The 15,925-nt window shown below is 47.9% G+C and overlaps 1 protein-coding gene across 1 annotated transcript; it reads right to left on the reverse strand.

The window, feature by feature from the left end:
* Window positions 1–229: 229 nt before the first annotated feature.
* On the reverse strand, window positions 230–14,502 carry Isca1 (iron-sulfur cluster assembly 1). The gene is made up of 4 exons (XM_038334974.1): window positions 14,331–14,502; window positions 8,265–8,318; window positions 3,787–3,892; window positions 230–1,812 (listed from the first exon to the last, which is right to left on the reverse strand). Exons 1-4 carry the CDS (start codon window positions 14,409–14,411, stop codon window positions 1,664–1,666), a joined length of 390 nt encoding a protein of 129 aa, XP_038190902.1. The 5' UTR covers window positions 14,412–14,502; the 3' UTR covers window positions 230–1,663.
* Window positions 14,503–15,925: the final 1,423 nt, after the last annotated feature.

A 15,925-nucleotide genomic window follows, 5' to 3' on the forward strand; every position in this document is an offset into this window, starting at 1 on the left:
GAGAGATGGCGTGAACACACACACGTACAGCCCACACACACAAAGTCAGCTGGAGAGATGGCGTGAACACACACACGTACAGTCCACACACACACACAGAGTCAGCTGGAGAGATGGCGTGATGAGCTATGTGTGCAGCACAAACGGGCAGCATCTCCAGTGTGCTCTCAGGACGGTGGTTTAGCAGGTAACTACCCAAAATCCTCTCCCCCAACAAGAAAAGACAATATTAGGATCACAAAGAGGTGAGTTTTTTAATTGATACTCAATCTCTACATACAATATTGCACAAATTAAAGATGTATCAACAATTCTATTTATGATACAAACTCATAACGATCATATAAAACTACAAGGTGGTACATTTTGGTGGTAGGAATTTTAGTAAATAGCGCAAATATGGAACTCAGCTACTTTGTGAAAACCAGCCTTCCACAGAAGAACTCACAGGTTACTTAAGATGTCAAACACAGGTCAAGTTAAGATCACTTTTTAGAAAAACTTGGGATTCAGGTATGGTGGCACATATCTCAGAAGGCTGAAGCAGGAGAATCGTCAGTCAGGCTGGCCTGCAGTATACAGCAAAATGATTGACTCAAAAAACTGTTGTTAAAAGTATTAAAACTTCAGCAATTTCATTTAGGAACCAGGAAATATAGCGTATTGGGAACTAAGAAGACACCTCCATGTCTGCTCCAAAGGCCCTGTGCTCCGAGAGTAAATTCTTCTGCTGCAGGATCTCTGTAAAAAACTATGGTTTCAAAGCTCTGAACAAGCAAGATGGCAATTCAAACAAAGAGCTTAAATAAGACTCTTCCATTCAGAAGAAAACAAATGCAGTCTCTATAAATTAAGAAAGTCTTATCAAAATGCTGCCCTGCCCAGGCATGGAAGGCAGGCCACCACTCACCTCCTTTGAGTGTCTCATACAGTACTAGGGTCACCTGTGAGGAAGGAAGAGCTAGGTACGGTCCTAGCTCTTCTAACTCATGCTCAGATCTGGTCTTTAAGTGCGGTGAGCTAGCTGGCTGCTTGTCACCAGAGCTTCCAATGGAAAGTCTAAGCCAACCATCTCAAAGCGTGCCCTCGGGGATGGACCGAGACCAGGTCTGGCAGTTCCCACCTTCTGACCCCATCACTCAGAAGTCTGGAACTACTGTAGGGTGGGCAAAGGAAGTATCTGATAATCATATTTCTAATAAAAATGTAAAAGGCCATGGCAAATGTGGGAAGGAAATGAGGGACCACTACGCTGTTACCCACAGCTGTCCTGCCTGGGAGATGAGAAGGGGCGGAGGAGACACAGACTCAATCCACTCACGAGGATCTCTGGGTGCACACCTGTTACCCGTTCCCTCAAGCTCCTGGCAAAGCAATGGCCATGAAGTTGGTCCTAGCACAAAGCACAAAGCTACAGAGTTAAGAGCAGCGCAGGGGTTTCTGTACAGAACAGGAGAATGACCTAAAACCAATGGTTTCCCAGTTTCTGGGCTTTACAGACAACGCAGACACCAGCATTTCAGGATCTGCACCCTGGCTGCATCACTTTATTCTCCCCTGAGGTGGCCGCACATCATAAACTCTGAAATGTGACGATCTCATGATTTCTTCAGTAAGCTCCCAGGTAGATCCCGGCTCTCCTGGAGCTTGGAGTCCTGAGGTTTCAAATGTTAAAGCTTTCACCACAGCCACAAGTCCCTTTGATGTTGGGGTTATTGAAAACAAACTCACTGGATAGTTTGTCTTCCACGTAGTCCATTTCTGTTCCTAAGAGTGTTAACTGGGCTTTCTTTTCGATGAACACTCTGACTCCTTGGGAAAAATAAAAACATGTCACATAAAGCCTGCAGTGTGCAGAACCTGCAGTGAATTTCCGTGCCTAACCCCAACCAATTATAACAAGACTTTTTACATATGGAAATTCCACAGCATTTCTGCAAAACTTGTTTGCCTTTCACTCAGCCCCCACCCCAATCTTTTATAGGAAAACGTGCAATTCTGTGAGTTTTTCATGATGGCATTAACGAGATTCTGGGGACATCTGTCCTGACCCTGTCAGCTATAAACGCCCACAGCACCATTGTTCCATGGTGCATTCTGACCAGACCACAGAAACCAAGACCACACAATGAGACATGGAATTCAGAGAACGCCCGTGGGACCCAGAGCTGTAATCTGCTGTTAGCCTTATAAATGGAACCATTCCCTAGTCACTGGGAAGGAGACCAACCTCTTGAAAATGCAAAACGTGCTTTTCCTCAAAAGACATCAAACATGAACATACTCCATAGGCCCTTTCCTCTGTAGGGCGCAACTGCAGCTTATACTTCTGAACTGATGTTATTTTTTTTTAAGATTTTTCATGTGTATGGTGTTTTGCCTGTGGGTATGTGTGCAATGCCTGTGGCAGCCAGAAGAGGGTGTTGAAACAAAAGTTACAGATGGCTGTGAGCCACCATGTGGGTGCTGGGAACTGAGCCCAGGTCCTCTGGAAGAGTCAAAAGCACTTAACCTCTAAGCATCTCTCCAGCTCCAATTTTTTATAACTTAAGAAGGCCTTTATCGGTTAATTATTTAAGCTAACTATGATGGAAGTTGGGAATACAATTTCCTGCTTGTCTCACACCAAAATGGCTACAATATACTAACAATATCTAGTGGTGGTTATTGCCTTACACAGGATCTTGTTAGCACAGGCTGGCTTGACCCGATCTTGAACACAACACCTAAGATTCCAATCCCAGTATTAAGCCTGAGCCACTACCTCAGTCTTTGGTAAGTTTTGCAAGATGACAGGGGCTGGTGTCAAATGCAGGAGCTGATAAAGTGGGGCTGGAGAGCATGTGCTGCTCTTGCAGAGGCCCCCCCCTGGTTCCCAGAAGCCATCTTAGGCAGCTCACAGCCGCCTGTCCTTCCTGCTACAGAGGACCTGACCCCTCTGTCTCCACAGAACTAGGAATGTGTACTAATGCACCCACACCCACATAAAACTGGTTCAGCAGAAACGGCTGGATGGTTCAACTGATGGTCTTAAAATCTGTGTGTGGTGAGTGGATGCCTGACTACCTAGAACCCATGGACCCAGGAGAGAACCAACTCTCAAAAGCTGTGCTCTGACTTCACACCACACACTAATACAGCTTTTAAAACCTGCGAGGATGAGCTTGATCCTCAGCCACTGTCTAATTCCAGCACCAGGATGCGTGGGAAGGAAAAATCATAGTAAAGCCCTGGTCTCAAAAAACAAAACAAAACAAAACAAAAAAAAAAAACCAGGAAAAACAAGCCTAAACTCTTCGCAGTGATGACCACTCAGAGCTGAGACAAAATGTAACTCCCCTAACCCTTAGATGGGTTGGGTTCAAAGCTTCACTAGGTCCTTTCACTGTGAGCCCTTGGGCTTCCCAGCTCCAGAGTCTCTCCTTGCACCAGGTTCTCCAACAGAAGCCAGGAAAAATGTCGCCTCTCTCCATTCAGTGGAGCACATGGCAAAAGCCTGTCTGCCAGTGCTGGGCACGTAACAAGCACCACTCAGATGATTCCTAACCAGCAGCCTTACATCAGTTTGTACAAGTTTTCATCAGGAAAAAGTGACCACAAAATGTTAAAGAACAACGACAAAAACCCATCCATTACTCACCAGAGCCAAGTGCGGGTGCTTACTCATCCCCACCCCATCACTGGGATGCAGAGCAGGAATTAATGTCATCCCTACACCCAGCTACATAAGAGTTCAGGGCTAGCCTGGGCTACCAAAGAATGTCTCAAAAAGACAAGGGAGCTTACCATCTTGAATAACTTCTTCATCAGAATCTCCTTTTGTCTTTGAATACTCCAGGGTGTAAGAGAGGCCATTACAGCCCCTGGTTCGCACGCCAACTTTCAGACCCACCTGAAAAAAATTGAAAATATAAACTGTGATCACCTACACCTTGAACCCCAGCACTGACATGAAATTCTCCTCTGTATGCTGTGAATAAGTTTTATTACCATTGGTTAATAAAGAAGCTGCTTTGGACCTATGGCAACCCAGAATAGAACAAGGCGGGAACTCCGAGCAGAGAAAGGAGAAAAGAAGGCGGAGTCAGGGAGACGCTATGTAGCTATTGAAGGAGACAGACACTGGACGGAACCTTACTGGTAGGCCACAGCACCATGGCAATACACAGATTAATAGAAATGGGTTAATTTAAGATAAGAGTTAGCCAGGAATATGTCTAAGTCACTGGCCAAGCACTGTTGTAATTAATATAGTTTCTGTGTGATTATTTTGGGTCTGGGTGGCCAGGAAATGAACACGCGGCCTCAGCCCACACTGTACCTGCTTGGGAGGTTGAAGTACAAGGACTGATATAGCAGTATATTATTTGTGTTTTTTTTTTTTAACTAAGAACTCTTTATTTTAAAAAAAATTATTATGTATACAATATTCTATCTGTGTGTATGCCTGCAGGCCAGAGAGGGCACCAGACCCCATTACAGATGGTTGTGAGCCACCATGTGGTTGCTGGGAATTGAACTCAGGACCTTTGGAAGAGCAGACAATGCTCTTAACTTCTGAGCCATCTCTCCAGCCCTATTATTTGTGTTTTAATAAATAAAGCTTGCCTGAAGATCAAAGAGCAAAGCAGTCATACTAGACAGCCATAAAGGACAGGAATGGTGGCACACACCTTTAATCCCAGAAGTGGGAGAGACAGAGGGATCTGTTAGTTCAAGGTCACCCTGGGCTACAAGATTGAATCTAAAAGAGAAACAGAGCTCCTACACAAAGGTGATCCCAGCACTAGGGAGGTGGAGACAGGAGTGCTATGGCTGGGATGTAAGGGGAACGTAAGGGGAAGAGAGGAACTCAGTGAAGAGTGGAGTGTGTGGTGTGGAGTTTTCAGGATTCACGGAGACAGGATCTTGCCCATTTTTGGTCTGAGGTAGAGGTAAGAGCCAGTGGCTGGTTGCTTTGCTTTTCTGATCTTCAGGATGAACCCCAACATCTGTCGTTGGGTTTCTACTATTCATGCTACACTGGCAGGCTGGAGCCAGCCCAGGTAAGGTGCACATGGTCTTGAGACAGTCAGTACGGGCTCCATTAGTAAAGAGCACAAGAGCCTGCGGCAGATTCCTAGAATCCAGATGAAAAGGCCTGGCACAAGCCGGGCGGTGGTGGCGCACGCCTTTAATCCCAGCACTCGGGAGGCAGAGGCAGGCGGATCTCTGAGTTCGAGGCCAGCCTGGTCTACAAGAGCTAGTTCCAGGACAGGCTCTAGTAACTACAGGGAAACCCTGTCTCGAAAAAAACAAAACAAAACAAAACAAAAAAAAAAAAAAAAAAAAAAACAAAAAAAAAAAGGCCTGGCACAGTGACACACGTCTGTACCCACTCTGGGGAGGGGGTGCAGATGGGCCACTTCTGCGCCTTGCTGACCAGTCAGTCTAGTTCACCTCCTGAAGTCCAGACCAATGAGAAACGGTGTCTCCAATCAGGATGGGTGACCCCTGAGGTTGACCTCTGGCCTCAGACACATAAATACAAACACAAAGATACTAATAGAAATGCATGCCTACATACAGGATAGCAAACAAATTAAAAGAAAGAAAGCAACCTTTGATATTACCACTATTCATTTTCTCGTAAACTCAGTGGTAAGCAACAGGTTCCTGGTTATAAGATGCCCCTATAGGAAGAACAAATGTCACGGGAACAAGCACTTAGGACAACACAGGAAAAGTGCACAGGAAGGACTGCACAAGCCCCGCAGTCCAGGAAGGTGGCTTCTCTGTCTCTCCAGTCCTGGCTGCGTCTGCATAGTTTTACTACAGCATATTAAAAGTTTTACCCTACCTATGCCTTTACATAGTTCACAGTGTTTGCTTTCTTAACTATAGTTTGGAAGTAATGGGAGCACAATGCTCTCTCTCCTCTAGCCATGAATATTCCTTTTTTTTTGTAGTACAGGAGGGCCACAAACCCACCTGTTTCATCCTTCAAAGTGCTGGGATTGCAGGGGCACTGCCATACCTGGCTTTTCTTTTACTTCTTAAACACAGGGTCCACAAATGGCGCCAACCTGCTGTGTAGCCAGCTTATACCCCCAAAGGCTGGGGTGATGAGCTCAGGCACCACCACATCTAGCTTTGTCTTTTCTCCTTTTGGTTTTTTGAGACAGGGTTTCTCTTTGTAGCCCTGGCTGTCCTGGAACTCGATCTGTAGACCAGGCTGGCCTAGAAATCACAGAGACTCACCTGCTTCTACCTCTAAAATGCTGGGTCACCTCATTTTTTTAAAGGGCATTTGATGGTAGATTGCCTTTAAAACCTGGGATTCCTTTAAGAGGTTTTGCTCCATTCTGTTCTGTGAAGTACTTTCTGGAGGCTTCCATGGTTAGTGAGCACCGAGGCTTGTCTTCTCACCTAGCTCCAGTTCAGGAGCTTCCTTTCTAAGGCAATCTGGCAAAACATGCCAAAAGACCAGGAAGCCAAAGATCATAGAAGTTTAAAATGTGTGTGGGGGGGTGGGTGAGAGGGGATAGAGGGGCGGCAGGAGCTGATGTAGAGGCTGTAGAGGGTGCTGCTTACTGTCTTGCTTTGGTGCTTACTTTCTTATAGTACTTATGACAAAGAGGCTGGGGATTCAACCACACAAAATAGGCTACCCTGTCCCTCAACTAATCACCAATGTAGAAAATGCCTCACTGGCCTGCCTACAACCAGATCTTATGGAGGCATTTTCTCAATTGAGGGTCCCTCCACTCAGATGACTCCAGCTTGAGTCAAGTTGATGTAAAACTAGCCAACACAGCACATGACTGGTTTTCTAACAATATCTATCTACACTCTCAATCTTGGTCCCTGCCCTTTAAGTAAGCAATCAAGCCCTACTACCCTCAGTCCTGTCCCACCAGGGCACTGCAATCCTGAAAAACCCTGTCAGGTGTGCTTGCTCCATGAGCTTGATTGCAAAGCTTAGACTGAGGGGATTCCATTATTCTGACTGGATGAATTTCTGGAGTGCAGGTTTAGTCTGTCTCTGTGATCAGGAAGTCCTTAAGAGAACAGGAGCATACGCATTAGAGTGTGCAGATAGGGCGCGGGGTGCAGCTCCACATCAGGTTTGCCTAGCATGTCTGAAGTCCTGTGCTCACTCCCAGAAACACAAAAAGCAAAAGCAAGCAGAAACCCTCCTCAGTCTCTGAAACTCAGTTTTCAGCAGGCGTGGCAGCTCACACCTGCAACCCTCAGCACTCACGAGGAAGAGAGGGTGGATTATCCATGAATTCAAAAGTAGCCTAGTTTCCATAGGAATTGCTAATGCTGTAAATTACACATTTATACACCAACAAGAACAAATACCTTACAATCCTGCAACGCTAATTTCAGTTTTCGGTCAATTTTTGTGCCAGAAAGTTCAGAGTCAGAACACTGACACCTGTCAGCATTTAACAGCCTCTAGGATGGAGTGCAGGATGGAGTGTGAGAAGTCCAGTCATCAAGTACAAGAGAATATGGAAAACAGCACCAGAACACCATCCACAGGCCACAGCCTGAAGCAACTGCGTGCAGGGATGACCCTGTGGGCATGGTAAGCCAGGCTTCCAGGTCTAGGACACTGGGCCTGACTCACTTCACCTACAGCTGGTAAATTATGTCTGCGGCTGACAGGAAAACCCAGATAGCTTTCACACAGAGGATTAGTTGAACAAGTCAAACCTGCTCAGGGGAATACATGCAGTCATGAAAGGGGGGACCTTTACCAAATGATCTGGAAGACTGAACTATTAGGTAAACGAAGTGTAACCAAGCATGTACTGTATGCTGTCATCTACAGAAGAAGCGAGAGAGATGTACCATGCAGGCTAGTGGTTCCCGAGGAGAATTTTTGGTTGTTATAAGTGAAGATACTCCAGAACATCCTCCAGCCACCCTAAGGCATGCAGTAGAGGCAGGGGAATGCCAGCTAGTGAGCACACAGCCGACCCCAGACTGCATCTGGCTTAAGAGTGACAACTTGGAATCTTAGTTGTCTAGAGCTCTGAGCAGTGAGAAGCTGCTTTCTATGGAAAATCTCCTTGTGTGATTCAAGAATTTGGGTGCAGCTCCCCGTACTTGCCTAGCATGAGTGAGGCCAGGAAGTTGACACCTTAGCAATGTAAAAACTAACAAAAAACAATTTAATTAATGAAAATATACTATTTGCAACAAAATACATTTGACCTGAGACCACAACTTTTAGCTTTGCTAACCCTTCCGCAGGCTTACATGTTACTTACATGCTCTGGCTTGTCTTTAAGAAGTTGTTTTATCTTGTTCACAGCTGAAGGGGTCTGGAAAAAAGAAACAGCTGTTAGGCTCATCTTCTGAAGCACAGACAGGCAGACCCCCCCCCCCCCACACACACACACACACTGGAACTGGGTGTAGTGCATGCCTGCAGGTTTCCCTAGAGAAACCTTATGGGTGGGTTCCATCCCATAAAGGAGCCACCGTGAAAGCACACTCCTGCCCTGACAGAAGCCCATCTTTCCTTTAGACCATATTCTGTGCATCTACTTAATGGCCTGTAACAAGGGCAGTGCCAGGCACAGATGCTCACGAACAGCCCATCAACAGAAAAGTCAGCTTTAGGGTGCCCCCTGCTGGTTCAATCTCCTTCAAATCCATCTGCACGGCTGGGGAGCCGCTCCTGGGCAGATCTCCACTGTGGGTCAACACACACCTGGCCATCTGGGTGAGCAGCTATGCTCTTCAGTGACAGAACAACTATGTGGCTATGTAGCTAAGAATGCACTTCAACCTAGCCTAGTGGTCTTCAGCAGAAGAAGGTGTCCCTGTGTAGCGTGTTCTCAGGTCAGTGTCACCATCCCACCTTCCTGCAGAGGGTGCTGGGAGCCTATTCTGATCTGCACTGCTCCTGGACTGTCCTGGGTATGTCCCAAAGGTAGGCAGTTTAAACAGTTTTTCCTAACGTTTAGCTTCCTACTTAGGATGAGAGGGATAATCCCCTTTCCTAGGATTCCTGTGGAGACTAATACCGAATACAGGGAAGGCGGAGAGGATGGGGCACAGCGCAAACTGGCAGCTACTGTAACAAAGGTGAGAGAAATCGCGGTAAGGGAACGGTGTCCTCCCTACTTGTGTTTATTGCTGAGGAGACAGATCATAGGCCTGGACAGATGATGAAGTACAAATACAGAGTGGAACCAAATCCAGAGTCACAGAAACAAAGCAGAAAGTACAGAACCAACAATGAAGTAAGAAGCTGTGCACTGCAGGCCAGGAAGGCGGCTCAGCTGGTAAAGTGCTTGCTTTGCAGCCATGAGGACACGAGTTCAATCTCCATAAAACAAAACAACAAATAGGGAAGGGGGGGAGCAGGCAGGCAGCCATGCCCACTTGGGGGGTTTCTGTCAGTGGGAGACCCTTTCTCAAGACTAAGAAAGGTGGAAAACTCCTGAGGAATGGCGAATACGGGAGACGCCCTCCAGCCTCCACACACGCGCATACATGTACACAAGGACCACCACCCTACACATACAAAAAGAAAGCAACACAGCATGCTTAAAACAAATAGATGCTGTTTAGTGCACTATTTTAAGTTATCCAGTGTCAGTGTGGGCTGTAAAGTCCTGACCCTCAGTTACAGTGCAGACACACTGAACTGGCACACAGACACAATGTGAAGGGTAGAAGAAAGGAATGCCAACCTCAACGAGTTAACAAAAACACTCATTAAAATCAACCACAAGCGGGGCGTGATGGTCCATCCTTTAATCCCAGCACTTAAGAGGCAGAGACAGGTGGATCCCTAAGTTAAAAGCCAGCCTGTCCTACAAAAATGAGTTCCAGGACAGCCAGGACCACACCTGTCTCAAAAACAAACAGCCAGGTGGTGGTGGTCCACATGCCTTTAATCCCAGCACCCGGGAGGCAGAGGCAGGTGGATCTCTGTGAGTTCGAGGCCAGCCTGGTCTACAAGAGCTAGTTCCAGGACAGGCTCCAAAGTTAAAGAAAAAGCCATCTCGAAAAAACAAAACAAGAAAACGAACACACACTCCTAAATGTGATGCCCAGCAGACTGAGTTATAAGACTTTGAACTTCTGTCTGGTTATTTGACAGCTTCTAATTATCACAAAGCAAGCTAATTACAGGTGATTTTATTACATCTTGACATTATCTGTATTTCTCATGAAGCAAGGCTACACCAATAAGACTTTGAGATAAAGCCAAATAAAAGCTACTAAAATAAGGAGCATAAGGCAACAAGAGAAACTGATCGGCAAGCCCATGCTTCTAAGTCCCTGAGATTTGAGTATTGGTGAAACGAAGCTCCATGAGCTTCAGTGGAACAAGAGGAAGGAGAGACCTTGCCTTTGCTCCTTAACTGTGCTTAGCTGTCAGGCTGCTTTTCTCAGGAAAAGCCACTGTGCACAAGGGATGCAGAGTGTCACCCTAAACACCAACCCAAGGTACTGCTATCCAGTGACATCATATGTCAGAATATACTAATATTCGCTGTTTCACATTTGAAGTGGTTGCTCTACAATATGGCCCAGAAAAGAATTTTTAAATGTGAACTTATTTGGTAATTAGTTATGCAGATTTTAAAGATGCTAATACATTTTTAAATTATCTAAACTTAATTTCAGAAAGAAAACCATTTTAGCAAAAGGTTTATCAAAGGTAAATAGAACTTTAAAAATGTGCTTATTTATTACACTTCCTAGCGGCTGCCCACAGCACTTCCTTCCGAGTCTTCCAGCTGTACACTTTCACGGCCCATTTCCTACGAAAGTGCTGAGGAGACAAACCTAGTCTTTGTCAAAAGAACAGGACTCAGAGCACTCACTAGCTGTCCTTGCAGAGGACCTGACTTTGATTCCCAGCAACCACACGGGGGCCACCACCATGTAACTTCAGTTTCAGGGAATCCATTGCCTTCTTCTGACCCCTGGGGACACCAGGTACTCATGGCACATATACATACACGCAGGCAAAACAAACACAGACATTAAACAAAAAGCTTAGGAAATGCATGGCCTAGAGAGAAGTGTTTATTGGAGTAAGAACGTGAGGGAGAGCCTAGATTTCGAGCGCTCAGGCCAAGGTGACAATGAAGCCTACTGTACTGTGTGATGTGAGCACGCACGCACTTTATTAACTGGGCCTGAGTTTTATTCCCATAAAGATTTCTAAGTTACCTAGATTGGTTTTACAAATCAGTAGGTTTAAATTTTTAATATAAAATACAAAACAAAACAAAAAAAATCAAATCAGTAGGTCTTCCTCTCTTCTCAAGTCTTAGAAAACACTTAAACAGTAGCTGCTTATACTGGGAAGCTGAGGCAGGAGGATCATGAATTTGAGGTCAGCCTGATCTACACTGCTAGGTTTTTCTCAAAACAAGTTCAACACAGCAAGTAAAAGCAAGGCATGTAGAACCACACGGGCACTGGGCTGCTAACACGCAAGGGGGAAATGACATTAAAAGGACCCAAATGTTTTTGAGTCGCTGTCAAAGGACCAAAACAGATCCTAACTATGCTGTCTCTTCCTGAGGAGCTGTTACTAAGGAGTTCTCAGCTAAGAGGGACGGACAGCTGAAACTGGCAAGTGACTATCCTGACTTTGCCTTGTTTTGGAGTCAGACACTCAACTATGTATTCCAGGCTGGTCTTAACACTCGACCCTCATGCCCCTACCTGAGTGGAGCGAACAGCCCTTGTTCAGCAGAAGGAACTATTCTGGTCAGTTAAAAGAACTGAATGGGGTTGGGTTGACTGTTGCTGGGGGTGGGGCTGCCCCTTTCTGTTCTAGATATAGCACTGTATTTGGTCCTAGATAGAAGGACAGTGACTCCCTTGACTCCAGTCTATGTGCACGCCCTGGCAATGAGGAGGTCTCTCCTGAAGCCCACTGCAAAACTGGCAGTTCCCTACTGTGCCTGCACCCCCTAGACCAGCTCAACCTGACGTCCCCCAAAAATTCCCCAACAAGTAGGGACTCAGAATTCAGATTACTGAAATACCCTAAAATCTAGCAATGTCTTTGGTCAGCTCCTGTGTAAACCATAGGGACTTGGTTACTTACAGGGACAACATCCTGAAGATGTTTTTAAAAAATTATTAAAGGTCTGGTGAGATGCCCCCCCCCCCCGCCGTAAAAGAGCATGCCTCTACATTGAGGATCACACCATGGGAGATGAGAAATGACTCCCGAGCTGTCCTCTGACCACACAATCACCAAGGCGCATGTGCCCACATATGTGTATACACCTTAAATAAGTGTAAATTTAAAATATTCAAAACCACAAACCAAAAATTGTTTCAAGGCCGTTTTTGCCATCAGAATGCTGGGAAATGCACTCCAACTGAACGTCTGAGCTCCGCTCCACAGTAGGGTAGCTGGGTGGCCATCCCAGCCCAGCACTGGGAATACAAACACACCATCCCCAATCCTAGCTGTTTTTATCCAGGAACTGGAGAGGAAACTCTGGCCCTCATGCTTTAGAGCTGTCTGCAAGCTGACCCACCTCCCCCATCCTGGGGTTTGTTACTCATCATGCATTTAGTCTTAGAGTTCTATAGTTTAGGTATAAATATTTGCAGGGGCTGCAAAATTAATGATGCGAGAGTTAAATGACTGAAAAATGTGAAAAAAAATACCACTTTGCATGGAGTACATATACTTTGGTAAAAGATCCTCTTCCTTCTCAGACCCTAGCAGCTGCTCTGCCGCTGGACGCTGTAGTTCTCCTGGTAAGCTTCTGACTGCATGCACGTGCCAGCTGATGTCCCAAAGGTCTCTGGGTCCTACTCCAGAGAAGTAACAGGTCCATACATGTGTCCCTCAGGCCCTCAGTCAGGCGGCACCGGGAAGCTAATGGTGAACGAGCTTCTCTGTACACACTGATAAGGGCCCATCATTTCCTCTCAAGTTGAGCTTTGGGCAGCACGAGGCTCTGGTCATAAGAGAGCTGCACTAGCTGTCTTGTGCAACGACGGAGATGGGGCTGCCTATCGCCAGCAGGCGCCTAAGTTTCACATCCTTCAGTCACAATTCACTCTGGTCCCTACAAACTCAAGTCTACTTAGTAACTTTTGGAAACACCGGGTGAAGGACCCCATTTTCCCTGGATGTCCTCTGCAAGCAACCAAGGGTCCTCGCACTAACGTGGTGAGCAGGAGCCATTCCTCGTTTGTAGACAGTAGCCGTCACCAGTCTTCCCCCCCCCCCCCCCCACGTCAGCCCATCAATTCCCTCCGGGGTTAACAGCTGGAAGGGATAAGTGGCGCCCACATCTCCAAGTTACACCTGCCCTCACCGACTCTTCCCCTGTCAAGTTCCCGCTGTCAGAGGACGCGGCTCGCAGTACCTAACGCTTTCCTATCAGTTTACTTTGGTTTGCTAGTGTCACCCTCCCGAGCTTTCCGCCTGCGATCATCACGCGGCTTTTGCATGTTACATGCTAGGGTTCAAATGTTTACCAAACACCCGAAACACAGGCGCAGCCTGCACACCAGCCAACAGGCGGTGGGGCTGCTCCTCAGCCGCTCCGCCGAGGAAGTCAAGGGCCATCCATAACGTGAGGGATGGGATGACAGCCTACAGCTGAGACAGGGGACACGGAGAGTCTGTCAACTGCGATCTGCTGTGACCATTCATAGGGAGCGGAGCTCAAACGGACAGAGACAGGGTCTGTGCAAACGAGGCGACATTTCGGGTAAAACTGGGCTACGCAGGGTGGGACCCAGGCAGCTCACTTATTTCTTGTCATAAAACATAGCAGGGATTGATAATGTGTGCTGAAAAGGTAGGCATGGGGAAGAAAGAGGGCACCTTGAAAATTCCCAGGTAACAGGTAACATCACCAAGGGAAAAACCTGTGCACTGACTTTTCGGAGGATTCTGCTCTGAGTGAGCGGAGACACAGGCGGATTCCATGGTGTACCTTACGGAAATAGAAACGAGCCGGCTCTAGGAAAAGCAACAGAGCGCTGTGTAACTGAGCCTAACTGGGGGGCCGACACTGACCGAGCACAGAAAGGCTCCCCATTTGGTCCCGGCTCCTTTCTATTTTACTTATTTGTTAGGACCCTGAACGGAGCAGATTCCCGGCCTCACGCGGGGAGGATCCTAAGCCTGCCTCCCGGCTGCCTCTGCTGACCGGCCGTCCTCCGCGGCGCCTTCCCCGCGTGACCTTCCTCCCGGACGCCGCGACCTCGGCGGTTGCCGCCCGGGCCAGCGCACCGCCCGCAGGGCTGGAGCGAGCACTAGTCTGCGGGCCAGGCCCGCCCGGCGCCCCGGACCGCCGCCGCCTCCCGCCGCCGCGACTCACCAGCGTGAGCGCCGCCCGCGTGGGCTGCAGCTTCCTCTTGCTCACGGCCCGCACGGTGGCGCGGACCAACGACGCCGACATGGTCACGTCGCGGCGCCCGCAGCCTCGGGCCGGAGCGTGACCCCTCAGCCTCGCTCCATGGACACGGCTGGCGCTTTGACGCCACAAGCTCCTGCGCAGGCGCCGCAGGCCCCGCCCCGCGCCGCCATTGGACAGCCGGGTGAGTGACGGGCTGGGCCGCACGCCGTCAGCGCTGACCCGTGACCTTGCGGGCTCCGCGGTCGCCGTGCTGCCGGAAGTGGAATGGCTCCTTCCGCGGGGCGCCCGCTAACGGGAGGCGGCGGAACCCAAGACGGAAGCCGATCCGACGGCAGAACGAGTGGGTCTAGACGCCGTGCCGCGACAGTTTCCGTTATTGAAAACCCGAGCACGTGACCTAGCAGCCTCGCGACCGACGGGGACGGAAACCCTGGCAGGATGGCTTTACCGAGCCCGGTCCCGGTCCCGGTCCCGGTCCCGGTCCCGGTCCGCTAGCCTGCTTTCCTGCCGCACGCACGTAAACACAGCTTCCCTCTGGGCCTGCGAGATGAGCTTTCATCTTTTATCTCGGGGCAGCAGCTGCCCTGGGGCTGGCACTGGGAGGGCGTGGAGCGTGCTGGAGGAGTCCGCCAGCTCGAACCACACCCCGGGTTCCTGGAAGGCTGAGTGCGGCCTCTGATCTGACTGGAGGAGCAGTTTCCTTTTCCAGGCTGGAAACCCAATGGCCCACCCTAACGGGGCTTTGCCAGTAAGGTGTTCTGTCTAGGAGCAAAGAGTGGGCACACCATGGTCGACTGTTTTTAATGCCTGTAACACCGAATGACACTAACTAATCCATCTTGAGAGGGTCTGTTCCACTTGGGACCCCCCCCCCCCCCCACACACACACCACCACCACTTAAAATAGAAGCCACTATCAAGCAAAAGACAAAACAGACTGAAGTTGTTTTTAAGGACACTGAAAAAAAGAAAAAAACATCTTTTACCATAAAGCTTGCCTGTGCTGTCCAGAGTGAGCAAGAGACTCCTGCTGTAAAAGCTGGATTCTGAGTTTCTGTTGTTTCCGAAACAACACTGAGATCACTTGTGAGAACAGCTTTGACAGGGTCAAGTCCTGGGCACTATTTTCTCATCTGCTGGCAGACATGCCTCACTATCCCAGTCTCAAGGTAAGCCATCAAAACAAACCCTCGACTGCCAGACAGAATCTCTTTTAAGAATCAAAACAAAGGGCTGGAGAGATGGCTCAGTGGTTAAGAGCATTGACTGTTCTTCCAGAGGACCTGAGTTCAATTCCCAACAACCACATTGTGGCTCACAACCATCTGTAATGAGATCTGGTACCCTCTTCTGGCCTGCAGGCATACATGGAGGCAGAATGTTGTATACATAATAAATAAATCTTTAAAAAAAAATCAGAACAAAATGTAAGAAACCTTTGTAAGGATAGATGAAAACATGGCAATTGTTTCCTAATTTTAGGGATAAGTTAAAATACACACACACACCCCAAAACCAAAAACTAACAACCCAAGTAGAAAATAACTGACAGGGAT

The sequence above is a fragment of the Arvicola amphibius genome, chromosome 6 (assembly GCF_903992535.2).
Source record: "Arvicola amphibius chromosome 6, mArvAmp1.2, whole genome shotgun sequence".
Classification (NCBI taxonomy): domain Eukaryota; kingdom Metazoa; phylum Chordata; class Mammalia; order Rodentia; family Cricetidae; genus Arvicola; species Arvicola amphibius.

Bases quoted from the DNA above. Each gene is read 5' to 3' on its own strand.
- Isca1 (XM_038334974.1), bottom strand. From the start codon at position 14,411: ATGTCGGCGTCGTTGGTCCGCGCCACCGTGCGGGCCGTGAGCAAGAGG. The intron at 8,319-14,330 runs GTGAGTCGCGGC...TCTTTTTTCCAG, and splicing joins CGCGGGCGGCGCTCACGCTG to ACCCCTTCAGCTGTGAACAA. The intron at 1,813-3,786 runs GTAAGCTCCCTT...ATTTTTCCCAAG, and splicing joins TGAAGAAGTTATTCAAGATG to GAGTCAGAGTGTTCATCGAA.